Here is a 26371-nt window from a genome sequence, read left to right on the forward strand (position 1 = left end):
TAACTGACAAAACCCCTAAGAAAACTGGTATGAATTCAGTGCTGAGTCTGTTCTGAGTAAGGAGGCTGGACTGGAGCCTGAGAGCCCTTTCAAAATGAATTAGTGTAAGACAGCTTGTATGTGCTATGTAATCCAAGAATTTCTATTATTGGAGATTCTTCAGACTTGTGATATCTACAGGGCCATGCTTGTGCATTTCATGCTTAGTATGTGGACACGTACGGCAATAATCACCTGGCCCTGCTTGGAACAGGCCGGTGGTTTATTAGTGGTCGGGTGTCGGAGGTGGACTACAGGGGTAACGAATGATCTGCTGCGCAGATGGCTGCGCCTGCACACTGGAGAACTGCCTGGGAGCCGATGACATCAGATCTCTGGATTGCGGAGACACTGCAGCTCGGGCACTTGCTGTGTGCACTGCGTATTCCCCGCACGCCCCGACCTACTCGCTTCTTACGGGGTCTTGATTTGCCTCATCCGTCCGAAAGTGTGCCGTGACAAGAGCCACACTGCCTCTTCATAGGAAGCGGCAGAGAATCGGTGCTGGTGTGTCACAAGGACTGTTTTCCTAACAAATACTTTCTGGCACTTGGAACAAGGAGAGGACAGCTTATTTTGCGAGCTGACACCTCTGCTTGCCTTCCCCATTTCGGAAGAGCCACAAATCTCTCCACCACCAAGGAAAGGGGGAAAAGCTGATGCGTTTCCCCGCTGGTTTCTGCGCACAGACAACAGCGATGAACAACCGAGCCGCGGAGGGCTGGGCTCAGGCAGCGGCCCTTGCCGGGCCTCCCGGAGCCGTGTGCCCCGCAACGCCCCGCTACGGTCGGGGCACCCGAGCGGCGGAGCTGGGCCGGCTTGGAGCTTGGGGCCGGGGCGGGGCGGGCGCGCAGGCGCCGCTTCCGTAGCGCCGGGACATGGCGGCCGTGAGGCTACTGCGGCAGGCGGCGGGGCTGTGCCGGGGCCGCGCGGCCTCAGGGGCTCGCCCGCCCCCCGTGCCCCAGCGCATCGAGGAGAAGCGCCGCGCCGCGCTGCTCGGCGGCGGCCAGGCCCGCATCGATGCCCAGCACAAGCGGGTGAGCCCAGCACAGGCGGGTGAGCCCAGCACAGGTGGCCGGCGGGGACAAAGCCGCGTCCCGCTGCCGCCGGGCTCACGCTCGCCGGGGAGGGCAGGCCAGGCACGGCGCGGCTCCGCTCGGCGCTGGAGACTCGCGGCTTCGCGTGGCAGCTCCAGACGCCCCTTTGGGGGAAGCTTTGCTCAAGCAGCGCTTAAGACTGCATTGCCTGTGATTCTGGGTAGAAGAAAGAACAATTCCTGTACTAATTTCTTTACCTCAGAATGGTCACCCAGGTTGGCTGTAGTATATGTGAGAGGTAGCGTAGGCAAAAGTTGCAACTTCTGCTTGTCAGTGTGATGGTTAGTTCTAGATTGCTTAACACTTCTGAGCACAGCTGCAGCTTTATACCACTGTTGCAAATCTAAGCTGATGTCCGAGATTAAAGAGTTGGAAGAGTGGAAATATGGCAGAGGAAAAGACAGGTGGGAGGGGTGACAACAGGTGGGTTTATAGTCTCATTCCTCTATTGTTCAGAATGTAGGCAGTGCTGATGAGGGTGACAGCAGAGGTTTCCTGGTTTTGTTTCTTGCTTCTTGTTGGGATGCCTTTTCAGTGTTGTGCAAGGCCCTGGTGGTACCATGGTGGCTTGTAGGCATGAAGGAGGTGGGAATGGTGATTTTCTGTGAAGGCTCCTTCAGGAATCAGTCTGCCCATCAGCAGTGTCCCTCCCCTGGTTATACAGCATCTGAAGGGAGTTCAGTCGTGCTGGGTTTTGTTAAGGACACTGGTGAACCCATATACAAGCACTTCTGCATGTCTAGGGCCTTGAACAGCTTATGTTTTATATGAACTCAAACTATGGCTTTCCTTAGGCTTTCCTGCATTTTTTGGTTTTCATGAACTCTTTGGCCTACTGTTCAGATGTTTTGTAGACAAGCTGAGGTGTGTTTTAATGTCATGTTGATGCAGAATTGCATCATCCCCTAAGGAAGACAACCTGGGTGCCCTGCCCTTTGCCAACAGATGCTTAGCTGGGTTGGAAATAACAGATTTGCTTGGTAAAGAACTTTACAATCATTTATTACTGCATAGCACTGAGCAAGGGACATGCATATCTGGCCAATTGATTGTGTTCTTGGCTCTTTTCCTACTTTTGCCCATACCAGTGTCGAGCAGGAAAAAGAACAGAAAGATTTTGTCAGAAGATCCCTGCACTTCCTTTTTCGTCTCATTTACTGCAGTCAAATATTGAGTGTGGTGAATTGAGCCCTGAGCTATTGAATAGGACTGGTTTAGCTGTGGAAGGGTTCCATGGTTAAAAATAGAACAAAGGCCTTAATAGCAGCATTTGAATGTGTAGGCAAAAATAGCTGTGATGCATTTATATGTTGTTGAAAAGTCTTTGAGATTGTTTCCTTTCTCCTGTGGTAGTGCCACTCCAACAGTAAGCCTTCTTTTCGGAGTCTGGCTTGCATTATGTTTGGTTTTGAAGAGGATAATCACTACATGGGCTTTGGGGGCCTGCAGTTGCTTAATGAGCCCAGTGTAGCAGATCAAGTGAGGTTTTGTTTGATTAAACTGCATCTGCTGGTGGTCAGACAGGCAGAACTACCTGATGGCTCTGTTAATTGTTGCTTGCTCTGTTTCAGGGAAAGCTGACAGCAAGGGAACGAATTCTGCTGCTGTTGGACCCTGACAGTTTTGATGAATATGACATGTTTGTGGAGCACAGATGTACTGACTTTGGGATGGACTCCAGTAAGAACAAGGTAGTTTAATTTCATATAATTCGTTTCAGTGTCCTCTGCTGTGCAGCCAGCCCACTGGCTGAAAATGGGCTCTTCTGTTGACATGTAATTTATTCTATTAGTTTCCTTTTTATGTATAATTTTGTTTTGTAAATTTGCTCTAAGTACTCTCAGTTTCGATTTAACAGCTTACACAGTTTTCTCTTTATACCTTTTTTATACGGTCACCTTTTAAACTTTATACCTTTCTTATAAGGTCGCCTGTTTTGTTCAAATACCTTCCTGGGAATTGTCTTAGATTTGCATTTTAAACGGTAGAGGAGGCTGCAGAGCTCTTTTGGTGCAACTTTGTCAATCAGATCAGATAGGAGTAGCAAATCGGTAGATACTTTTGCCTCCCTACAGGTAGCATTAAAGTTACTAGATTAAATAATTCAGATCCGTGTTTATGCCTGCCAAACTACAGTCAGAAAATCGTTTTGGGCCTTACAATCTGCTCTGGATGTTTGGAAGTCCCAGCATGTGCACTGCTCTGTTAGCCAGTTGCACCCTGCTTGCTAAGGCACTTTTTGGATACCTGGCTATGTATCCTGAACCAACATGGTACAGGGGGTTCCACACACAGAGGGAAAATCCATGGCTCCCCAAAGTCTCTCACCATAATGTTGATGCCTGATAATTTACTACCTGGGAAAAGTTTCTGTTGTGGTTTGGTAGAAGGGACCAGTGAGCTGCTGGGATGTCAGTGTCTGGTGCAAATGTGCCTGTTCGCTGTGAATCTTCCTGTAGCCAAAGGCTGCTTCCTGTGGGTTGTGGTGTGGGGCGAGGAGCTGCTCAGTGTGTGCTGCTGCTTCTGTTTGTGCAGTTCTTAAACCAGTTCATTGGGTTTCAGTCCTTCAGGATGCAGGACTGCAGCCTTTGGATGCGGGAGGGAAGAGCAGGGTTCCAGCTGGGTCACTAAGAATGGAAGGATTTGTTTGTTGTGTTAGCCAGAGACTGATGACACTTGGTGCTGCGAAGAATGTTGTGTTAGACCTCCTCCCCACTCAGGGAGTAGCAGAGCAATCATCTTTCTTCCTCTAATTTTTTTGCTCTGTTCCCCAGCAAACTCAAATAACTGCCGTGTTGCCTCTCATCATGTTAGTCCATGCTGCATCCCACAGTACTCATAACAAATTGCTGTTTCTGAAAGTAGGAGGAGCAGCAGAGTCCTGAGTGTGACAAGAGGGTTAAATTTTTCCCTTGTGCTTCAGAATTCACCCTTCAGTGAGCTGCAGATTGTGTTTACAGAGCACAGTTTCACAGATCTAACTGTGGCCACTGAGCTGGAATATTAATTTAGCATTGAATTTCTCAGAGTCCCTGGAACTTTCTGAGGGTAGGGTAGGATTTGTGCTCGCATCCAGGCCACTCTGTGGGCTGCTGGGGCTTTTGGGAGTCACCTAAGTGTGACAGTGACTGAAGTGCAGGTGTGTGCTGCTATGCTGCGTGCCAGGGGCTGGGAGAATACTCTGTGTGTGCAGCCTGAGAAAAGGCCCCAGGCAGGTGTGACCTTCCTGAGAACAGACCACCTTGGAGTGGCCCCTGGACCACACACTTCTTCTTTTTCCTTTTTTTATCCCTTCCTTCCTTCCTTTCCTTCCTTCCTTTCCTTCCTTCCTTCCTTCCTTCCTTCCTTCCTTCCTTCCTTCCTTCCTTCCTTCCTTCCTTCCTTCCTTCCTTCCTTCCTTCCTTCCTTCCTTCCTTCCTTCCTTCCTTCCTTCCTTCCTTCCTTCCTTCCTTCCTTCCTTCCTTCCTTCCTTCCTTCCTTCCTTCCTTCCTTCCTTCCTTCCTTCCTTCCTTCCTTCCTTCCTTTCCTTCCTTCCTTCCTTCCTTCCTTCCTTCCTTCCTTCCTTCCTTCCTTCCTTCCTTCCTTCCTTCCTTCCTTCCTTCCTTCCTTCCTTCCTTCCTTCCTTCCTTCCTTCCTTCCTTCCTCCTCTCCTCCCTCCCTCCCTCCCTCCCTCCCTCCCTCCCCTCCCCCTCCCTCCCTCCCTCCCTCTCTCTCCCTCCTTCCCTCCCTCCCTCCCTCCCCTCTTCCTTTCTTTTTTTCCTTTCTTTTTTAATACCAGACAACAAAAAGCACTTCAATATCTGTAATTTCTTGATGACAGCCCAGTAAAGTTCATTTTCTATTGTCTTGAAAAACTTCTCTATATGTCCTTTACTAGAAAGTGATACAATATAGATTAAGCACATTTTAAGACTCACAAGCTCCATTTGCTCTTCCAGTTCTTTCTTTCCTTATTTACAGGGTGAAAGGTGGGACAGATCAAATTCAAGCATTTGGGGTGACTGTAATTACATTGTTTTGACCTGTCCAGTGTTGTTTTTTATCCTGTATCAACACCTTAGAGATTTGTGCACTGTGTCCATTCTTTCAAAAACGTCAGGTAGTCCTGATAAAAGGTACGTCCTGTCTCTAAGGGCATCATTTGCCTTAGCTCCAGATGTGCTAAATTTGAAAGGAAACTGCTAAGTTCACTGATCTTTACTCTAATACATAATGAATCTATTACCTCTAGTTTTCCTTTTCGGCACTGGGGAAAATCTTTGTGGAGCCCCCACTGCTCCACAAAGAAGATCATGGAAGATCACATGGAAGATCAGACCTCTCAGGAAATCAGCCTTTGCTTTGTCTTAGTAGGAATTTGTGGGATTTTTAGTGGACATCATAGTTGATTTGATTCTTCTATTATTTTTTAATTATTTTATCTGTTTTTAATGCAGTATCCTGGTGACAGTGTGGTGACTGGCCGTGGACGGATTAATGGGAGACTGGCTTATGTTTTCAGTCAGGTAAAGTTTTACTTGTTTTTAAATAGTGTGAACTTATCCTTTAAAATAAGTTCACAATAGTTCAGTGTGGCCATGTAGCAATGTACCTGTGGGAAGAAGCAGGGCACCCTCATCCAAGAAGAATAAGAAAGCTTGTGATAGCATATAAATAGATAAAATATAATTTTCATGTTAAAATATATTTTTTTATATTAAAATAAAAATATTTTGGAGGAAACATCTTTGGTAGAGACTTATCTTGGTTACTCATAATGCTAAGAAAGAAAGGCTTTCTTTCAGATCATTAGAAAGTGCTGCTCTGTTCTGGGCCACACAGTAGCCTTTGTTCCGTTTGCTCTCATGGCCAAAGTGGCTGTTGCTGTGTGACCTTGGAGCAAGGCATACACCCTGCCTTTTTTGTCTTGGATGTGTGCTCCTTCCAAGGAAAGACATTATTAAATGGGCTTCAACGTCAGATAGGAGCCAAACACAAACCTTCATTTTAGAACACAAGTAGAGGGCACGTTTTGCATTAGTAGAATTTAAAAGTGTTCCTTCATGATACACCCCTCCCTTTTTATATTTAAAGATCTTTTTCCGTCCAAGTTGATCTGCCTCCTGAGATGCAGAACCTTTTTGGTTGAACTGTTAGTCATGGCCATGCTGTCTCTGTCCACACAGCTTTTGGGGCTTCTTCAGGAGTGACACTCAGTGGGAATGCAGCGGGGAGACTCCCAGGAGTTGGGTCTGGGCTCTGTTGGTGCCAGTAGGTGTCAATATCCCCTTTTTCTTCTGGATCAGTCCCAGGGCCTTGTATTGCCTGTCAGAGACCTCTCTGCTCAAGCCTAGAGGTAGCCACAATAGTCCGCTTTGGCTGATGTAGTCCCTACAGCACCCTGAAAGAATAATAACTTTTGGACATAACTCATGAGTCTAGAATGGTGACGTGTCCAGGTTTGTATTTCCTTCTTGGAAAGGAGGCTTGGATTGAACTGCATTGATCTGCAGGCTTCACTGAGGGACTCAGTTGTTTTGAAGCAGCATACCAGATACAGAGCACTGTAGGATTATATTATTTACTGGCAATAATTGACAACCTTTTACTGAAATTATTCTTCCTCTAATCTGAGAATTTGCTTTACCCTCAGGATTTTACTGTATTTGGAGGCAGTTTATCTGGAGCTCATGCCCAGAAGATCTGCAAGGTAATATTGCAAAGGAGAAAACCAAAAAATTGTCAGCATCCTTTTTTCAGTCTGTTGTGATATTGACTTTGGAGAAAATGTTTCATGACTGACTTTAGTGGGATCTGGCTATGTGTGCATACCTGAGAGAGGTGTCTGTGGAAGCGTTTTGAGTGTGAGAGAGCTTTTCCAGGTAGTACACACTTTATTAAGTTACATTTTCTACTGTGCTGCAAAACATGAGAGACTTGCTAAGTACAGATATAAATTAAATACTCCACTGTCCACTGCAGAAATGTGGAATGAGTTTGGAGAAACCTTTTCCTCTAAACAGTGTGCTGTGAAAGTGAGTAATATTTGAAAAAAGCAAATGTAACAAGTAAACAGCCTGAAGATAAACAGTTTTACAACTTGGAGGTCACCTTGATCCTGAGAGTTTTTGTTACCAGGCACTTGTGGCTATTTATTCCTGTTTGTCTGCTTGTCTTGCTGGAAGTTTTTGAATCCCAGGGCTGGGGAGACAAGAACTCTTCCATGCATGATTGTTGAGTAGTGTGAGCTCGGAAGTCTTCCTGAAATTTCTTGCCATGGAATCAGAAACAAGGTTTTTGGTGCACAAGGCCTTTTATGCTGTGGAAATAACTCTTCTTTGGCATAGACTCTTCAGGAGTGAGTGGGTACAAAGACTTTGGGCTAGGTAACAACTCTCTGGTTTTACCAGGTCTTGATATTGGGAAGGATTTGAATTACCCTTTCACACTGGAGCTTTGTGGTGTCTGTACTGGGGAGGGATGGGATGGCACTGGAATGATGGGATGCTTTCTGCTGGGTTTTCGTTGATCTCTTATTTCTAAAGCAGCAGGGAAGGTGCTGATCGCAGAACTAGAAAAAGTGTGAGTCCTTCCTGGTGGGTGCTGTTCCTGGTGGGCACCAGTGCCAGTGGTTGGCTCCAAGCTGGAAGGCTCTGGGGGCACTGGTTGCTTTGGGGCTCAGTCTTTGATGTGTGTTTTAGGAAGAACTTGGAAAAGCCCTGGGAAAGAAAGTCCATATCTAAGTCCCTGGAAAACAGCAGAATGTGTTGGTGAATTCTAGGGCTGTACAGAGGTAGTTACCACCAGGTCATATTCGGGCTGGAGTTTTGGAACTCCTGAGATAGCGCTGACTTGAGTGGCACTAAGTGTGGTTTTGGTGTTTCTAGGAAATATAAAATTCAAGGTTGATACTACAAGCACTCTGAAAGACAGGACTAGAATTGTAAAACACTTAGCAAGGTAAAGATTGTCTGAAACAGTTTTGTACCAATAATTGAAAGGGCTAATACAGGGCAGGGAAGAGCAACTTCAAAATTCAAAATGGGGATTAACTGATGTTTTACAAAAAATTATTTAGGAGCTAAAGCAAATCTTGAAGTTAAAACAGATCTTAACATAATATGCCAGTCCTGTAGTGTTGTGAAAATGGTAAACATTTTACTGAGATTCAATAATCAGGAATATTTTATGAAAGGGATGTAAGGAATTGAATCCTCCTACTTAAGCCTCTGTGTTGTATTGTCTGTGATCTTGAGGCAAGTAACCAAAATGATTTGAGCCCTGGAAAACAGGATGTGGGAATGAATTGGTGGTGCTTAGCCTCAAAACATGGAGGGGAATATGAAGACTGAAGGGAGATTTGAGGTACTTGAATATTCAACAGAGATAAAGGCCAAGAATAGCTAATTGCTCTCCCTCATTGCTGTGTATCAAGAGAAATGTAATGTTTCTAAATTTCTGGAGGAATGATTTGGTTTAGTCTTCCCAAAGCAGTTCTAAGAAGGATAATCAAGCATTAGAATATACAGCTTAGCGAGATTCCACAGCTTCCACGGCACCAAATTTTGAAGATCAGATTAGACATATCTGGGGGTATGTTTGAGGTGCAGTTGAGGCCTCTTATGAACAGGAAGAAATTGTCTGTCTCCTGTGACTGTGTCACTCACACTGCATTATCCAAAACCAGTGCTGAGTGTGGAGATGCATGGGTGGGAAGGCAGATGAATAGAGGTCATTTTCTCTAGGTGATGTACATTTTGGGGTTTAGCTTAGCTGAATCAGTACTGAGGAGTCTGTGTTCATCACTAGATCATGGATCAAGCGGCCATGGTTGGAGCACCTGTGATTGGGCTGAATGACTCTGGAGGAGCCCGTATCCAGGAGGGAGTGGAGTCCTTGGCAGGCTATGCAGACATATTTTTGGTGAGTAGGCTGCTGGATGGACAGGGAGCTTGGCATCCACAAAGGTGGGTAAAACATGCAAATGGGTATTTGTAAGTGAACTTCTAGGTTATCACTCGGTTTCAGCCAATGGATAAAGCAGTGTATGAAACTCAGACCTAGGCTCTTTTCTTGGCTTTGGGCAAATGTAGCCATGTTTTAAACAAGGATGATGCTGAGCTCTGTAAAGCTCTGTGATCCAATGTGTTGTCGGGGTTTGACTCTTGACTAAACGCCAGGCACTTTGACTCTCTCTTGCTGCAAAAAGAAAACTGTAAAAAACACACACCAATCTCATGAGTTAAGTGAGATAGGACACTGGTAGGAGAACGCACAGAAGAAAAGGGCAGACAGGCTCTAAACTTAAAGTTCCAAAAGCGATTTCATTACCTAACAGAGTTGGAGGATCAATGCAAGGCAAAAATCAACTTGCCATGCACTATTTTGTTCACTCACCTCCTCCCTCTTATAAACCCATTTTATTCACCCCCTTTCCTCTTTTTTAACTAACAAGCTTGGGCAGGGGGGGCAGGGTATGGGGTATTTTTGCAGTTCACAGAGTAGGTCCATAAATCTATTCATCACCACAGTTTTTCTACTACAAATACTCTTATCTCTCTTCAGGCAGTTTCTCTGTTCTCACCCCCTCCCTCTTAAGAAGCAGTCTCTCCACTCACCCCCCTTCCCTCTTTCAAAACCAACAACACAGGCAGGGGGCAGGGTAAGGGGTTCTCTGGTCAATCCATCAGGGAGAGGGGTTCTCTATTTAGCCATGGGAAAGTCCTCTGGGAACTTCTTTGGCATGGGTCCAATCTCACGCTCACGAGCAACATCCCCCCCGAATTCGGCTGCAACATGAGTCTTCTTGTCCATAGGGTGCTGTGCAGACTCTCCCGAGCTGAGGCCAGGCTGCTTCCATCCCAGGAGCAAGGCCTTTCCCTCCTTTGCAAGGCCTTTGCAGTTTTAACTCTTTAGATGAGACTCCCACTGGTTTACAGTTTTCTCCAGGCATCTACCCGCTCTTCTGGCATGGGCTGTGGGTAGATTTCTGCATCTTTGTGGACTCCATGGGCTGCAGGGGGACCTTCTGCTCCCCCCATAGCCTTCACCATGGATAGCAGAGGGTTTTCAGCTCCGGCGCCCGGAGCACCTCCTCCCCCACCTTCTTCACTGACCTTTGCAATCTCCATGCTGTTCTCCCTTCACATATTTTTACCTCCACCTCCTCCTCCTCCTCTAACTACAAAGACGTGCGTGCCTACCTTGTTTTGAATTTTTCTTAAATATGTTTTCACAGAGACGTAACCAGCACCTCTAATTGGCTCAAACTTGGCCAGCAGCATGTCCATCACTTTCAGAGCTATCAGAGATTGGCTCTGCTGGACTTGATGAAAAACTTCCAGAACTTTCATTCAGGACTCACAGGAGCCATCTTTGTGCCACTCCCCACCCCTCAGACATCTCCCCAGGCCTACCACAACAGCTTCTGAGGAGTCCAAATTTCTCCTAGATGTTAAAAATACTTTAGTGATGTTTTGAGGCAATCAAAACCACCACACGTGTAATAAGAATGAAAGAGCAAGCAGCATTTTGCTTAATTGGAGGAAAAGCCCTAAGCAACCACTTAACTTAGTGCTTTACACCTAAATTATCAATTGCCTGTATTGGGATGTAATTTCTCTGAGCAATTACCAGTTTAAGACAAGTGAGCACACCATAATTAAGTGTTTTGTTGGATTGTGATGCACTGTCAGCTTCCCTGTGTCTCTTCTGAAACACAGGTAGGTTATCAATTTCACATAGTATAGTTGTCTTCAATAGGGTTGGTAAAGGGTGAATGATTTCCACTACAGAAAGAGGGACTTAAAGTAAATAAAGCACTGTGCACTGAAAGGAAACTTCAAAAGCTCAGATCAGAAGCAGTGAAGTGCCTGTTCTGTCAAGATGGGGCACAGATGGGGAAATAAAAGAGAGTTTTGGGTAGGTGGAAGAAAGGATGCAAGTCAGAAGGTTTCTGTTCAAAAAAGTGTGCCAGTCACTTAACATTACCAATTTGGGATGTTCAGTGTTGATTGCACTGGTGAAAATTTTAAGTTCCTAGAGGATTTTTGCGGTTAATGCAAGAATTTTTCCTGTAGGCACACTGCTGCTCATTTTTTCCACAGAAATGACATTATTTTGTATGCCTGCTAAAGTACAGTGCATTAAAGTGCACACACAGAACATGGTCCTTTCAGTAGGAAAGCAGGTGGGATGTCAGGTGGATCAGATGCTGACAGGTGTTGGGGTGGTGCAGTCTGGGAGGAACAGTTACAGAAATTGTTGTGACTCAGCTGCACAGGAAGCAGTGTAAATGGTTTTTTGGACAACATGCCATCTGTGTTGGAGAGCAGTCGTTCACCTTCGTGTGAAACTCAAGCCAGTGCAGAAACCTAAATTTAAAAGAATCCCTCTCCCAGCTGGTCAGTAAAACTTACTTCTACCTCTGGGCACAGTGTACTTACACTTTCAAATATCAGGGACATCCACTCCTCCCCACTCCAGGCTCAGTGCAGTTTTTGCCCCTGCAGCATCTGTTGTGGTGGCTCTTCCTTTGCAGTCTTTGCATAGTATAGCGAATCAACTGAACAGAAAGGAGCAAAACAGAAAGAACAAACTCATTTTGGTTTCATTTGCATCAAGACATTCTCTCAAGACATGTATATCTCCTAGTAGATAAAGCAGTCCTATTTGTGATGGTGAATTCTTGCAGAATCTGGGCACAGATTTAAAGATGCACTTTATTGATAAAACCAGATTTTTTTTCCTGTTTCAGAGAAATGTTTTGTGTTCTGGGGTCGTTCCCCAAATCTCCCTCATCATGGGTCCTTGTGCTGGTGGAGCGGTTTATTCTCCTGCCTTAACTGATTTCACATTCATGGTGAAGGTAAGGGTGTGTCGTGAGCTGCTGCTGGTGACATTCATCACACACTGAGTGACCACATGGAAATGAGTATTTTCTGAGATTATCTCCTGCTTTGGATTTATTTTTGGCATGAAAAGTTGAGAAAAACTTTCCCCAACAACTTTTGGACAGTTGCATTTTCAGTGGATTTTTAATACAATGCAGCCTTTTAAAGACATTTCTCTCTTTGTTCTTATTTTGGGGGAAGTCTCCAGAGGCTGTGGCTGTTCCTTAGGTGCTTTTGCAGCTTGGCTCTGGCATTCATTGTATTTCTGCTTTTCTTCCTCCCCCAGGACACATCCTACCTATTCATCACCGGCCCGGATGTGGTGAAGTCTGTCACCAATGAAGATGTCACCCAGGAGCAGCTTGGGGGTGCAAAGACACACACTGCAGTGTCTGGTGAGAGCTGGGGGCTTTACTGAGCATGCTAATTGTGTTCAGAATAAACGAGAGCAGTTCTGGCTAAACAGCTGATGGCCAATGCAGATGAGTCCAAGGGACAAAGCTCTGCCTAAGCACTGGATCTCACTCTGCATACGCTCTCCTGCAGCTCCTGTTTAGTAACAACTCAAAGGAGGCAAAGTGGCAACGCAGGAGAGTTCTGGTATTTGGAAGAGAAAGTAGCAAACCCAGAAAAGATCCTAGAAATGGGAAGACTGTCGGAGGGCAGGGCTTAGCAAAGTTAGCCTGGGGTGGGGTTTTTTGTTTGTTGTTCAGACATTTGCATGGGTTGAATGGTTCTCAACAGTCCCTTGTTTGCTCACTAAAGTGATTGATTGAATTGCTTAACTATAAACCAAGTGGCAGTGTGAGATGAGCACTTCTTTTCCCCTTTTTTCCTCTCTGGGAAAACATCTGTGAGCCATGAATCTTCTCAAGACTTCACTGACTGTGGGATCTCAAATTCTGTGTGAACGGAGCTGATGATGAACCAAAAACACAGACGCAGATGCTGCCCAGATCCAGCCATTACAAAAAGTACTTGAAGTCCAACGGTTGGGTGTAGCACAGTAACCTGCACAGAGTTCCAGAAGGCTGGGATCCAGCTAGGGCTGTGAAAGCTGATAAACCACTTCACATTATTTTAAATATGAAATCAACAATCCTAGGCCTAGGTTGGAGGAGGTCTGATACAGCCACGCATTTTCGTGATATTTTTAGCTGGTCAGATTTGGTGGCTGAAGACTCCTGGTTGTAAATAGCTCAAGAGCTCAAGTTTAAATGTTCTTGCTGTTGCTTCTTTCTATCTTTGTTGGTATATATCTGGAAAGGAAAACTTGCTCTATGATATCCATACCTGCTTTGCTATGTCTGTGCAGGAGTTGCACACAGAGCCTTTGAGAATGACATCGATGCTCTGCTGAATCTCCGAGAGTTCTTTAATTATTTACCCCTGAGCAACCAGGATCCAGCTCCAGTCTGTGAGTGCCATGATCCCAGGTAAGGGGAACCTGGCTGAGCTCAGTGCACTCTGAACTGAGTTCTCAGGGCTTCTCTGGCTCAAGGGGCACAGTGAGATGGGTGTTCCATGCCTGAGATCTTGGCAGATAATTCTGCGCTGTAGTATGTGAATATGGGAAGTGTTCCAACATGTCTGTGTGCATACATGTTCACTGTTAGGTTCGTTTCTGTTTTCTGAAAGGGATGGTGTGCAGGCTGTGTGCAGAACGTGGGGAAAAGCACTCTGTGTCCAGGTGGGCTGCCCAGTCCCTTGGAACAAGTGAGAGAGGCAGGAAATAGCACAATGAGTGGCAGTGGGGAGAACTTGCCCTGCCATGTCAGTTGTGTCTGTTGGATGAGTTCTGCTCATTAGGATTAGAGGTGGGCAGGCAACAAGGAGGTAGAAAGCTTTGTGTGTTAGGTACCTGTCTCAGGCTCACTGTGGAGCAACATAACACAGAAAGGAGTTGAGCCATTTCAAGTGCAGAAACATGGCAACTGTCTGGACTTTTATCAGGGAATTTTTCTAGGAGCTGGACAGCCAGAGAGGCAGCATGGGACACTGAGCAGAGAGCCTTGCTAGGACTGTGAAAGGCAGAGAATGTCTGTGCAGTAAAAGCATTTTGACCCAAGCTCCGGCTGTACTCTCAGTTCAGCCCTTTCCATAGGAAGCCCTTGTGAAATTGTCACACTCTCCTGCATGGGAGTGGTGCCTGAATCTGTTCTTTAAGCTCCTCACATGTTTATGATGTGTCTTTGGGTTCTTACATGCCTGAGGATTTTAACATGTGAGTCTCAAAGGTTATTTTCTCTTCATTTTCACTGTGCTTTTCAGTGTCTCTGCAGAAGTTTGTTTGGGGAGGTGCTTTTGGATTGATTTTACAAATCACTGTGCTGGTCTCTGAGATACATTTTTCACTTTTGGATAAATAAATTTGCCATTTTATTTTAGAGAATGGCCAGAGAGGTCAATTAATTACTAGTCCTAAATTTTTCTAAGGTGTTGATCTTTAGTTCATTGAACTGTTCTGTTCTGGTTCTGTTCTGTTCTGTTCTTGACTGCTTTGGTTCAATAGTGACAAACCAAAGCAAATCTCTTATATTATTTACTAAATTTGGGGGGTTATCTTTGAGGTTATCATCATCTTTCTAAGCATTCAACAAGTTGTTCTGGGATAATTGCTCTTTGTAGACTTATATTTTAATTTCACTATAGAAACAACAGTCCATTTTTAAAATCAATGTACTTTATAACAGGCAGTTTATTTGTGAGAAGCTGTCAGTTATGTTGTACCTATTGAAGTGTAAGAGATTTGTCTCCCATAAGAAGTAAAGAACTAATCTTTTACATGGCATGAGATACAGTATTAGAGGATCGCGGCATAATAAATGGAATTTGTACTAAGAACTTCAATTTAGTAGCCTTTATACATATGAAGACAGATCTATTTGTTCAATTTGTCTGGTTTTATAGCAGCATCTCCCATTTGGGGTGCTAATGCATAGACTGGTATTATTTCATCTGGACATACTGACATCTTAATAGATTCCTTTTGCTTGGAATTTATGTGTTTGATCCCTTCAGCTGCTCCAGTCCTGGTCCATTGCTCTAGAGTAATTGCTTTGTTATTGCATCATTTTCACACCACAAAAATTTGCCACAAATGGTACAAACCAAATATAACCTACTTGTGCTGGGTAGACTTCATTGTGAAGTCCTGGGGCTGCTGGGGGTTTTTTGGTTGGTTTGGTTTTCCCTCTAGGTAGGTGAGTTCTTTTTGGTATTGAAAAATGCCAGCCTTGGCTGCTGAAGCTTGAGTTGAATAGTGTTTGTTGTAAGTGATCTGGATTTCAATGAGTTAAAAGTTTCTCGCAGTACCAAGTTGTCTCTGGTGAGATGTCCCCTGCTCTTGGAAGGTGGCTGGTGTATTCCATTTGCTGTATGGCGTGGTGGGAGTTTTACCTCTCTTTCTCTGCAAACTTCTAGAGAAGGTTATTCTTGGTAACCAAGTGCAGATTCACTTCTGCATTGAATGAAACCCAGTGTCCATCTGGTGAGGGTGTCTCCAGCTGCCACAGGCTTTGACAATGAGCAGCACTTTTGTCCCACTAAGTGGGATCTGTAAGAAACACAGCTCTCCATGTATCAAGCCCAGTGACTGCAGCAGCAAGCTCCGGATGTCCTGTGTCTGTAGAGGTTTGAAGGAGATTTTCAAACACGTGATATCCTGGATAATGTCTTCATTTTGATGATGGCTGTTTTAATTCTGTTAAAATTTCCTTCAGCACTGTGAATTTATGGGTCCAATAATTTCATTTTTCCACTTTTTTCCTTTGGGGTACTACAGGTCATAGGACAGAGCTTGGAGCACATCTGTATCTACTTTATGGACAAGAAAGTTCTGAATTATTTTTATCTTGGAGTTTAGTATGTTAAAATAAATTTAATTTCTTCAGATTAAGGTTTCATTATATGTTTTTATGGAAGTGTTTGCATGCAATACTTGTAGTCGTATGGAAAAAACACTTGAAGTGTTGCTGTCAACTTTGTTCTATTAGTAGCTGTGCCTTTTCCCTTCCCTGCAAGGGGCTGTGCCTCCTTTGTCCCGTGTCTAAGGGAGCACAGAGACAGCCATGGGGCTGTACTGTTAATTTTTGTCTGATTTTGTCAAACTGCACATCACTTTAATCAGTTTTAAATTGTGTGTCTAGAGCATTGTGTTGTCTTATTCAAAATGTACTAAATCATGGCATTGTTGGAATAGTAATTCAGTAAGAATGCCACAGAAACACCATTTATAACAAATAAATATCAGTGTTTTTATGGAATAGCACAAATATAATACTCCCTGAAGCCTTCTCAGTGGTGACTCATAAAATCTGACACCCCCTCACTGGGACTGTGACTGAATCCATAGACCCAGTGGGTGCCAGTGCTGGCGGGTCTTTAATGAGGGTAATGTGATCAAAGCTGGGGTAACTGATCCTGTCACTGCTGATGGTGGGGTAGCATCTCTGTTACAGGAAAACTCCACGTGAGGTGTGTCCCTGTTAGTGGAGGAATAGAGAAGAGTCTTTAAACACAGTCAGTCAAGGGAAGAAACAGTGTGAATGTTTTTCCCACTCTCTGCTCGTCTGGGGATGGGGAATGAGCATGGAGAGGTTTCCTGCATCTCAGTGTGTTCAAAGCCCGGGGTGACAGCGTGGGCAGGGCAGGGTGAGTGCAGCACCTGAGATGCCAGGGTGTGACAGGGAGACTTGGGCCACCCCAGGAGAAGGGCTCTGCCTGGCCAGCTGTAGGGACAGAGCTCTGCTGCTGCTGCCCCTGACCTGCCGAGCCCTCCTGCCACAGATCTGTGTCCCCTGCAGCCTGGCAGCCTCTTGGCTGTGTCCCCACTGCCCTGCTGGACTCTGCTGCTCAGGGCTTTCCAAGCACAGGTGCCTGTGGAAGAGGGGTCTCCTTCAGGAGGAAGCTGCTCTGGCTGCCCAAGATGGAGTGAATCGGTTCTTTCCCTGAATTTGAGGGGGTTTCTGAAGTCTCTGAGAGGTAGAAATGTTTACCTGAGGTTTTTTTGATGTTCATTTGGTCTGTAGATGTTACTGCTCATGCTTACTTGCTCTCCACAGTGACCGTTTGGTTCCAGAGCTGGACACCATTGTCCCAAGTGAATCAACCAAAGCCTATGATATGCTGGATATTATACACTCAGTAAGTCTGACAGTGTTCAGATTAAGATGCATATATTACATTTCTAAATAATGTAAATTATTTAGAAATAATTGATGGAAACCATCAGAATGGCACTGAAGATAGATACTGTTACTTATTTCAGTCTTTACAAGTGGCTATTTCTACCTGTGTAGTAGCTGTGAATGGGTGACAAAAACTGCAGGGTACAAAAGGGATTTTAGCAGAAGCCCAGGATTTGTTTTCAGGATAAATTTTATGCTGTATGCACAACTGTACAGATAAAAGATACTGCAATTCAGTTCTTTCTGGGGTCAGAATCCCCCTTGAGTTCTGTTGCTTGGCCCCTCCCTGCACCTTGCTGCTTCTTTCTTGGGTTCTAGCGCTTTTATATAAAAGTAATAAAGTGCCCAGAATGCAGAAATTTACCCTTCCCTGTTTATGCTAAGAGTCAGTTATGTACATGGCCAGTACAAGAAAATATATGTCTGTTTTAATTACAAAGTTAATTGCAGTTAATAACTGGCTGCATTTATACTCATTTTAGTAGCGAAAGCAACCTCCGGGTGTTTTTAATCTCTGGATTCTTCCCCTGTGAATTTCAGCACTATGTGTACTGAAAATTAAAAGGTGGCATGTGAAAAAAATGCCTTGGTGAATTAGGAAAAAAAACCCCAAACTCTCCCACATATTTTGGGAAGTATTAAGGAAAGAACTAAAACCACTTTTATACTGATGCCTTAGTCATTTCTGGGTTTTTTTTACTTTTCATGTATCTGTAACTTGGTATAGTTCTGTGCTTCTCATAAAATGCTAAAAACCTCTGTTCCCAGCACCTTTTTCCAAAACAAAGCTCTCTGGATAGAGATTCAAGGACATATTCATTGCCCTAGGGCCCAAAAATATGTAAACAATGGTGGAAAGGGGGGAGCAGGCCTGGGGTGGTCAACGTCATTGCCTAAGGGTGTGATTGGAGAATTAGGGACCAATATGCTAATAGGACAGAACTTATAAAAGGTGAAGGGCTCGTGACTCAGCATCCATTTTTGGGTGTAGTCCCTTGAGGGGGACTTTACTTGCCCAAATGTGCCTTGAAGGCACGAATAAATTTGTCCGCTTTTTATACTCCTAATTTGTCTTGGCCTCTGTTTCAGGTAGTCTGTTTTAGGCATCAATACTAGTTAAATTTTTCACAACTTCTTTGAGACTGAGGCTAATGAAATGACTGGCACACTGCAGTGTGTATGGGCACAGCTGCCATAAACAGATGGAACCAGGGAATCCTGCTGGAAGCCCAGGCAGCATGTGTAGGTGTCGCTGCTGCTCCATGGATAATTCTGATCTCCGGGAACGTGTGAATTCTGATCGTGCCTCATGGACTGGTGCTGTCCCTTGGCAGGGCATACACTGAGTTCCAGGCCCAGGGAAGTGCAGCTACACGGGTGTGTGGTTGATTCCAGGTGGATGCTGACTGAGCTCTGTATTCCCTGCATTCTCTAGGGCACATCTGGCACTGACCCTGGGGCAACAGGGCTGTGCTGGCCGCTCCAAAAAAGGGCTCTGGGCTTGCCAGGAGAGAGAGATTACGTCAAACATGTCATGGGAGCTTCTGAGCTGCAGGAAGAACTGTTTTATCACTGCAAATTGGTTTGTAAGGCTGCCACTAATTAAGGTGTGAGGAAGAGGTTCTTAACATGTGATTTACGTTTTAAGTCAGGAAAAAAGGCTCCCTTCAGTCACAGAGGTGTTCCCTAATGGAACGCTTAACTAACAGTTTTGGTAATAATGTAGGACTAGTTAATTATTGCAATGAAGGCTGCAAAACCTACAAGGTTTCCCTCCCTCTCTTTCCTTCAAAATTCTGCAAGTTCTGAAATGTTTTAAAAGTTGCAATACTAAGGTAACTGAGTTTGTGTTTGCCTGTGTATTTAAGCACCTCTGTGTGGCCTCATATGGGCTCTGCCTGCCTCTCACCTTTGCAGATTGTGGATGAGAGGGAGTTCTTTGAGATCATGCCAACCTATGCCAGGAACATTGTGGTTGGGTTTGCCAGGATGAATGGACGGACCGTTGGGATCGTGGGCAACCAACCCAAAGTAGCCTCAGGTTAGAGTCCAGTGTGAGACTGGTAACAGTGCCTTGCCTCTGTCTCTTCTTCTGCATGCTGTGTAAGGTTAGAGCTGTTGGGCTTGTGTGCTTCTCCGCTCATTCTCACTGTGTTTTTCCACCTCTTGCTTTGTCTTGAACCTCCCTGTAATGCAGCTGTGAGCTGTGAAATGAACTGAAAATTGTTTCTTTAGTGGCTCAACAAGGTGATCTGCTCCCAGGTAATTAAACCAGTGCTGCATCCAGCCCAAGAAGAGCATCAGGAGCTCACAGCAATTGGGGGGGGGGGGATTAGGAGAGTGCCACTTATTTGGTAGCAGCCTGCAATTAACTGGGTTAATCATAGCTTGGAAACTGCATGCTTCCTTCCATGGCAGTAAAATCCATAGAACTCATCTGTAGGGTGAGGGGACTTTGTTATCTCACTGTAGCTGAACAGTGCAAAGCCTTCAGCCTCTCAAGTGTGGAGCTCTTGATTGCACATGATTTGGATATAAAGGTACAACGTGCAGCTAAGATCACTCTTTTTAACTGTCCGGGGATTTTGCTTTCTCTCCTTAACTTAGTAATATCTGAAGTGACCTTCTACAATCAGCACTTTCTGGTTTACTCCTTGTTTTTAACTCTTGTGTCTTTTTGTTTGGGAAAATCAGGAATGAAACACCAGTATGGTGTTACACTTGTTTCATCCCTACAAGATATACTACCAAGATACTAGACAGAAAGTTTTAATATACAAAATATGTTTTGTTTTAATACAGTTGTGCATAATATAATTCTAAACCAGAAACACTTTGCAGTATGTTTCCCAAATATGCTGATCTTTCTCTAAATATTATTGAACTGTTTAATGCTTGGGGGTTTTTAATGGTGAACTCTGTAACCTTTCAATATGACTGATCTGAAAAATACTAATGAAGAGAAAGTTATAGAAAAGATACTAAAACTGTTATGTTTTGGGATAGGAAGTCTTTACACACAGGGGTGAGAAAAATGAAATGAGCCTTTCAGTGTATCTTGTTCTGTGATCTTAGTTCTAAACCAGGCAAGCTTCATGGCAGATAATCTTCACGTTATCTACAGATAAGCTTTTTCTTTGTTCTAAGAAGACAATACAACTAAAATAGTGTGATTTTGAATTGCCTTGAATTACTGGAAATCCCTGGAGTTGTTAACACTGTTCTCTGTGTTCTTAACCCAGGGTGCTTAGACATAAATTCTTCTGTGAAAGGAGCCCGATTTGTTCGGTTCTGTGACGCCTTCAACATCCCCCTGATCACATTTGTGGATGTCCCTGGGTTTCTGCCAGGTATGCTTTGCCCATAGAGTTCAGTGTGGTGCACGGTGGTGTTGGTGTTAAAACACATCTTCAGAACTCTGAGAAGACCTTTGCTGCAGTAGACTTAAATAAGCCAGGTTTTAAAATCCCACTTTTTGGGACAGAAACTCTGTATTGTAAGTACAGTAGTCATCACAAAAGGATAGTGAAATGTGCAAAAAATTGTAATAGAATGAAGTAGTGCATAACTAACCAGTGTGTTCAGGGATCACAAAGCTTTGCTGGAGTTACCCGAGGAGAGAGGCAGGTCATGCAGTCAGTTAATGCTGCAGTCTCCAGCAGCCTGGTAGACACTGGAATGAGCAGTTTGCCAGGGCCAGGCTTGGCAATACCATGCTCTGTCAAGCTCTGTCCTACTGTCAAAAGCTGTGACCTGTCCAAGGAAAATACATTCCCTGGAGATGCTGCCCTCGTTGTAAGTGGTGTGGAAGTTACACTGATTGCTGTGTTATACCGAGGCTCCACATCCTGTTAAATGCTGAGCAGTGCCTTTAGATGTTGTTTGAGCTCCACAGCTCTCACTGGGCAGGGTGGCAGCAGCAGGCCCTGCACAGGCTGTGCTGGACCAGGGGAGGCAGCCCAGCACTGTCCCCCAGCCCTCAGGGCAGCATGAGGGGAGAGCTGGCACTGCTGACTCCGGGCAGGTAGCAGTGACAGCCAGGGGCACCCGAGGATGTTCCACCCGCATCTGCTGCAGCCCCTCAGCTGATCCTGGTACATGCTGCTCTCCAGGCTCTGCTACAGCTGGAGAACCTCCTGCTGCCTCCACCACCTGATGTACCAGCTGCACAGAGAGGGTGTTACAACCCCGTCACTCAACTTAGGGCTAAACCAAGGTTCTTTTGCTCTAGGTAGATGCAAAGGAGAAAATCCCAACCAAACATTCTCAGGAGGTAAAAAACAGTAAAGATTTACTGGAAAACTATAGAAAATTAAGGAACATTGGCAAAAGAGTAAATGCAACATAACATCACTTATCACGGCATAGACTTGACCCATTTGACATAGAAAACCTTTAAATCCATTCAATGTCCTGTTCTGTGAGAAGAAGGTTAGAAGAAGAAGAAAGTGAGAAAAACAGAAAGAAAGGAAAATGTATTACAGAGAAACAGACAGAGCTACCAACTCCTGAATTCCAGTGATGTAAAACTCCAAGATGAAGGTAGGGTTAAAGGACAACATGCTTGCCTCGTGGTCAGGCTTCTTAAAGTCTTGGCCCATTCTTGGCCTTCCTCCCAGGTGGGACCTGTGGTCTCTTGGCCAGCTGGGGCTAGGTCAGGTGACACTGGGAGGCTGCCTTCAGTGTGCCATGGCTGACAGACAGACACTGTGGCCATGGCAGGCAGGGCACCACCTCACCAGAGCAAGGTCTGACCCACCCCCTACCACACATTCCAAGCCTCCAAGATCTCTCCAAACAAATTACCTTTCCCAGCCTCTGATGGGGTGTGGGGGGGAACAGCATGAAGCACCGGGGGGGGGGGGGGTGGAAGGTATGTTTTCATTGGCATTGATTTGGTTATACACAGTCCCCTCTGTATCTCTTTGATGTTCTAAGGCACTTCTCAGTGGAAAATGCGTGTGTTTAGAGGTACATCAGTGAGGAAAGGGCTGTGATGAGCCTGCTTTCTGCACAGGCTCTCTGAGCAGGTAACACCAAAATGACCCATTACAAAACAGGTTGAGAGAGGACTATAAATTGTATACAATCAAATCTAACATTAACACTGTTGTATAAACATTGTATAAATATTGTATAAAATATGGTTTACCTTGAGGCCTCTGCAGCTCTCAGAGCACCAGAATGTTCTGATTCAGCATTCCAGTTCTTGCTTTAAGAAGATGGAGTTGGAGGCAACACTTTCTTCTCCTTTCTCCCCAGTCTCTCTCCAGCTCAGCCTTCTCCTCTGACACAGGCCAGGCAGTGGCTTGGTGTAAGAGGACACTCCAGCAATCCAGATTTGAGCAGTTGCTCAGAATCCAAGATCTATTTCCATATAGGTAATTCAAAGTAATGACTTATTGCACATAGAATGTTGATTTGAAAGCAGATAAACAGAAGAAAAATGAGAAAGCTGAAGAGAGGAGACCTGAGGCTTGACTGTGATCCCAAACTTGTGTTTTAAGGAATTTGGCAAGATTAGTCCATTAGCATTAGAAATCTCAGATTAAGTAACAAATTTTGAGGGTGGCATCATCCCATGTCCCTGTTCAGTACAAAAGGAGAAACCACCTGTTCCACTGGCTCACAGTGGTGTACAGAACTTCAGTATCAGTGACCCAAACTACTACTTGAGTAGCTCCTAGTTTTTACAGGTGTGCACAGAGATGATATTTAAGGTGTTCATAACGTGTAACTGGATAAAAATATGTATTTAGAACAAGGTTGGGACTGAATCTGTGGCCAGAAACGAGTTTATGTTAATTGGTCATGGGTGGCAGTGTAAACACTTCAAATAATGGAATGATCTTACACTGGAAGCACTTTCAGTGAGTGGCTACTCTGTTCTGAGTGTGGATTAAAAGCAGGCTGTGACTACAAATGGGGTCTGTGAGTGCTGCCAAGCTCCTGGGTCTGGGCTGGGTGTCCCAGCTGGGCACATGCTGCTCCCTGGGGATGAACCCCCCCGGCTGTTCTGATTCCTGCTGCAGGAAGAGTCTGTGGGCTTGGCAGGTCCCACTGGCTGCAGGGGAAGGCAAGAACCAAACGTAAAATTCCAACTGAGAGCAGACATTTGTAAGTGTAGGCAGAAATTACCAGGCACTAAACTTACAACTGAGGGGAAACATTAAAGTTAAGCCAGCAAACATACTACCAAATAAGATACTGAATCTCACAAAAGAATTTTTACTTACATAAAAAAAAAATCCACAGAAAACCTTTTTAGTGTACTTGGGGTCATCTCATGTGCTGAAAGCTAAAGTCAGGAGGTGAATAAACTGCTAGAAAGTTATTGTAGAGTTATATCCAGTGGTCTGAAATTCACAGTCCTAGAAATAAGTTACATGGGATTGCTGATTCCAAGTCCAATCAGGTGAGCCTGTCTTTGGGACAGAAGGGTGTTGAGCATCCTGTCACATGGATGACTTGCATTCCTATTTGCAGCCACTGTGGTGGTGGTGGTCAGGTTTGCTGCCAGTGATGCAAGATGAGGTTGTGTGAATTCCCTGGAGTGAAGCAATTCCTGTCCTCTGCAGGCACAGCTCAGGAGTACGGTGGGATTATACGCCATGGCGCCAAACTGCTGTTTGCCTTTGCAGAGGCAACTGTTCCTAAGATCACTGTCATCACCAGAAAAGTAAGCTGGCAAATTCCATGGAGGTCTTCCAGAGTTCCTCTTTCCACTGATGGCAATTTTAGTTACACCAAGCTGTGTGCATCTGTCCCACTGTGCTTTCTCTCAATGTCACATCTCTATTTGTCCTATCTGATAACATCTCTTTGTACCACATATTACGAGAGGCCACTTCTTCTGTTCTCAGACCATTACATCAGTTCCTTCCTCTTGTCTATGCAACCCTCTGGAAATTCTAGTTTCTGATCCTTGCTTTCTCCCTGGCATGCCTTCACTCCAGTTCTTGTCCCTTGTCACTCAGCCTGTCTCACTAAGTACATGCCATCTGTTTGCAGCAATTCTGCTTTCTGCCTTCTTGCCTCCTGAACCTCCTCTGCAAACCCAGCACTGGCTGCATCTGTCTTCTGCTGTGTCTGCAGGTTTAATGCTCTAGTGGCTTCTCTTCCTCCCCAGATTTCTGCTATGCTCTTCCTCATCTTCTTCCTTTCTCCATAAGGTACCTGACACCCTGCTGCCATAAGCTCTGGGGCTGGCTCCTCACAGCCTTAGCCTTCTCCTTGCTGCTCTGCCCCTCCTGCTCATTTTTCTGATAGGCTCTTTGTTTATCATGGCAAAAAACAAAAAGAAGTTTCTCTCTCTTTGCCTTCTATGATTGTTCCGAGTATTTCCATGCTGTACTAGTCAATCCTGCAGCCTCGCTGCAGCATTCAGTACTGCCCTGAAAGGGACTGCACTGCAGTTTGCTCTGCAGTCCTGCAGTATCTGTTTATCACTGCTGTCCTGGAGCATTTCCAGTTCCAGAGTGGAGTACTGCAGAGCCTGAGTGCTGCATTCCCTGGCCAGGAAATTCCAGAAGAACACTGCCCAGCTGGTCTGTGTGCATGTGCAAGGTGCAGGTCGAGGCCTCCTGGTCTGGATACACACTGAGCCCTCCCTGCCTGCCTAGCAGAATAGGCTTGGTTACCAGCAGCTCCCTTCCTTGCTCTCTTGGGGTCTAGTTGAAGTGGTGCCTATTCCTAGGAGATTGCTGCAGCAAAGTGGAGATGCTCATGCTCTCCTTCAGGTAAAATTCAGCCCCAGCTGCTTGTCTCTGGATTACAAAAAGCTGCAGGAGCAGTGTAGGCTGTTGCTGCTGCAAGGCCACTCCTGAAGGGAATCCTCTGGGTCTTGATGCAGGCCTATGGGGGTGCGTATGATGTGATGAGCTCCAAGCACTTACGAGGAGATGCCAATTACGCCTGGCCCACAGCCGAGGTGGCCGTGATGGGAGCCAAGGTGAGTCCAGGCCCCTCTCATTGGTGGTGCAGCAGCGCCCTGCAAGCAGCACCAGTGTCCTGCCAACACCATGGGGTGTCCTCGTGCTATGGACGGGGGGATGCTTCCCAGCCCTCACCTGAATTGCATGACTGTGTTCTGTGATGGGCAAGGGCTGGCAGGGCAGAGGGCTGAGGGACTGTCACTGACGCAAGCTCTTCTGTTCCCAGGGCGCTGTCCAGATCATCTTCAGAGGAAAGGAGGCAGATGCAGAGGAGGAGTATGTGGATAAGTTTGCAAATCCCTTTCCTGCTGCCATGAGAGGTAGGTTGTCTCTCACACATATCCCATTTGGTTTGCCAAGGCACGGAGACAAAGTTGTGGCATTGAGTAAACCTGTTGCTTAACAAGTAAGTTATTTAGGTAAAATACTTGTATCTGGAGTTAGGTGATGCGTAACAACAGCTTGTGCATGAGAAGGACAGCTAGACACAACACTCATCTTCAGCTGCACAGAGCTTGGTGAGAAGTGGGGACTGCTCCGAAAAGTGCATTTTCAATTGTGTAGATAGAAAGCATCTCAAAATTCAGCCTTTTTCTTTTTAGCACAGTTGCTTTGACAGTCTGTTTGACAGCCCTAGATGCAGAGCAGTGGCCTGAAGAAAGAGTTGGGTCTAGTTCAATTATGCTCTCCAGAACTCTCAGGAGCAAGTTTTTGCACTGTTGTTAGTTCCAGCTTTGCAGCAGTAACTGTGCTCTAAAAGGCAAGTAATATTTAAAATTTAAAAATTGACTCAGGGATGTTTCCTTCTCAGGCTATTTTAAACCGAGGTAATTTGTAACTTGTGAACTTATTTCCACCACTGTTTTGATTTTGCTAATTTATGTTACAGCCTAGATACAGAAGGCTGGGAGACAAACACTTCATAGTTGGTCAGGTTGAGTTTGTTTGTTTTGATCTTTTGCAGGGTTTGTTGATGACATCATCCAGCCTTCGACCACCCGCACACGCATCTGCCATGACCTCGATGTGCTGGCCAGCAAATCCCAGTCCAGTCCGTGGAAGAAACATGCCAACATCCCACTGTGAGCATGAGCAGGAGCTGCCCATGTGGGGAGACATCCTGAACATGTACTCTCTGGTTAATGGAGGTCTGCTTGGCAATAAAAATAGCTATTTTCATTTTGATTTGGCCAATAACCATCAATAAATCATAGTATATATTTAATTTGGGGGTTTGACCA

The 26371-nt window shown here is 45.1% G+C and overlaps 1 protein-coding gene across 4 annotated transcripts; it reads left to right on the forward strand.

Annotated features, from left to right (window-relative positions):
• Positions 1 to 416: 416 nt before the first annotated feature.
• PCCB (propionyl-CoA carboxylase subunit beta) lies at positions 417 to 26315 on the forward strand. 4 transcript variants are annotated; one of them, XM_085070000.1, is made up of 15 exons: positions 417 to 546; positions 2708 to 2827; positions 5573 to 5641; positions 6769 to 6825; positions 8925 to 9038; positions 11872 to 11982; positions 12294 to 12402; positions 13323 to 13443; positions 17071 to 17152; positions 19114 to 19237; positions 20439 to 20546; positions 23775 to 23875; positions 25049 to 25147; positions 25357 to 25450; positions 26095 to 26315. In XM_085070000.1, exons 2-15 carry the CDS (start codon positions 2774 to 2776, stop codon positions 26214 to 26216), a joined length of 1365 nt encoding a protein of 454 aa, XP_084926126.1. In that variant the 5' UTR covers positions 417 to 546; positions 2708 to 2773; the 3' UTR covers positions 26217 to 26315. The 4 variants fall into 4 exon arrangements, with proteins under 4 accessions (XP_084926126.1, XP_084926122.1, XP_084926125.1 ...); XM_085069996.1 differs by lacking the exon at positions 417 to 546 and adding an exon at positions 884 to 1076; XM_085069997.1 differs by lacking the exon at positions 417 to 546 and adding an exon at positions 2495 to 2615.
• Positions 26316 to 26371: the final 56 nt, after the last annotated feature.

This window comes from Lichenostomus cassidix, chromosome 9, assembly GCF_008360975.1.
Source record: "Lichenostomus cassidix isolate B80296 chromosome 9, HeHo_3.0, whole genome shotgun sequence".
NCBI lineage: Eukaryota > Metazoa > Chordata > Aves > Passeriformes > Meliphagidae > Lichenostomus > Lichenostomus cassidix.

Excerpts from the sequence above, each read along its gene's own strand:
- PCCB (XM_085069996.1), top strand. The coding sequence starts at position 918 with ATGGCGGCCGTGAGGCTACTGCGGCAGGCGGCGGGGCTGTGCCGGGGC. Across the intron at positions 6,826-8,924 it reads ATGCCCAGAAGATCTGCAAG|ATCATGGATCAAGCGGCCAT; the intron begins GTAATATTGCAA and ends GTTCATCACTAG. Across the intron at positions 20,547-23,774 it reads TGTCCCTGGGTTTCTGCCAG|GCACAGCTCAGGAGTACGGT; the intron begins GTATGCTTTGCC and ends TGTCCTCTGCAG.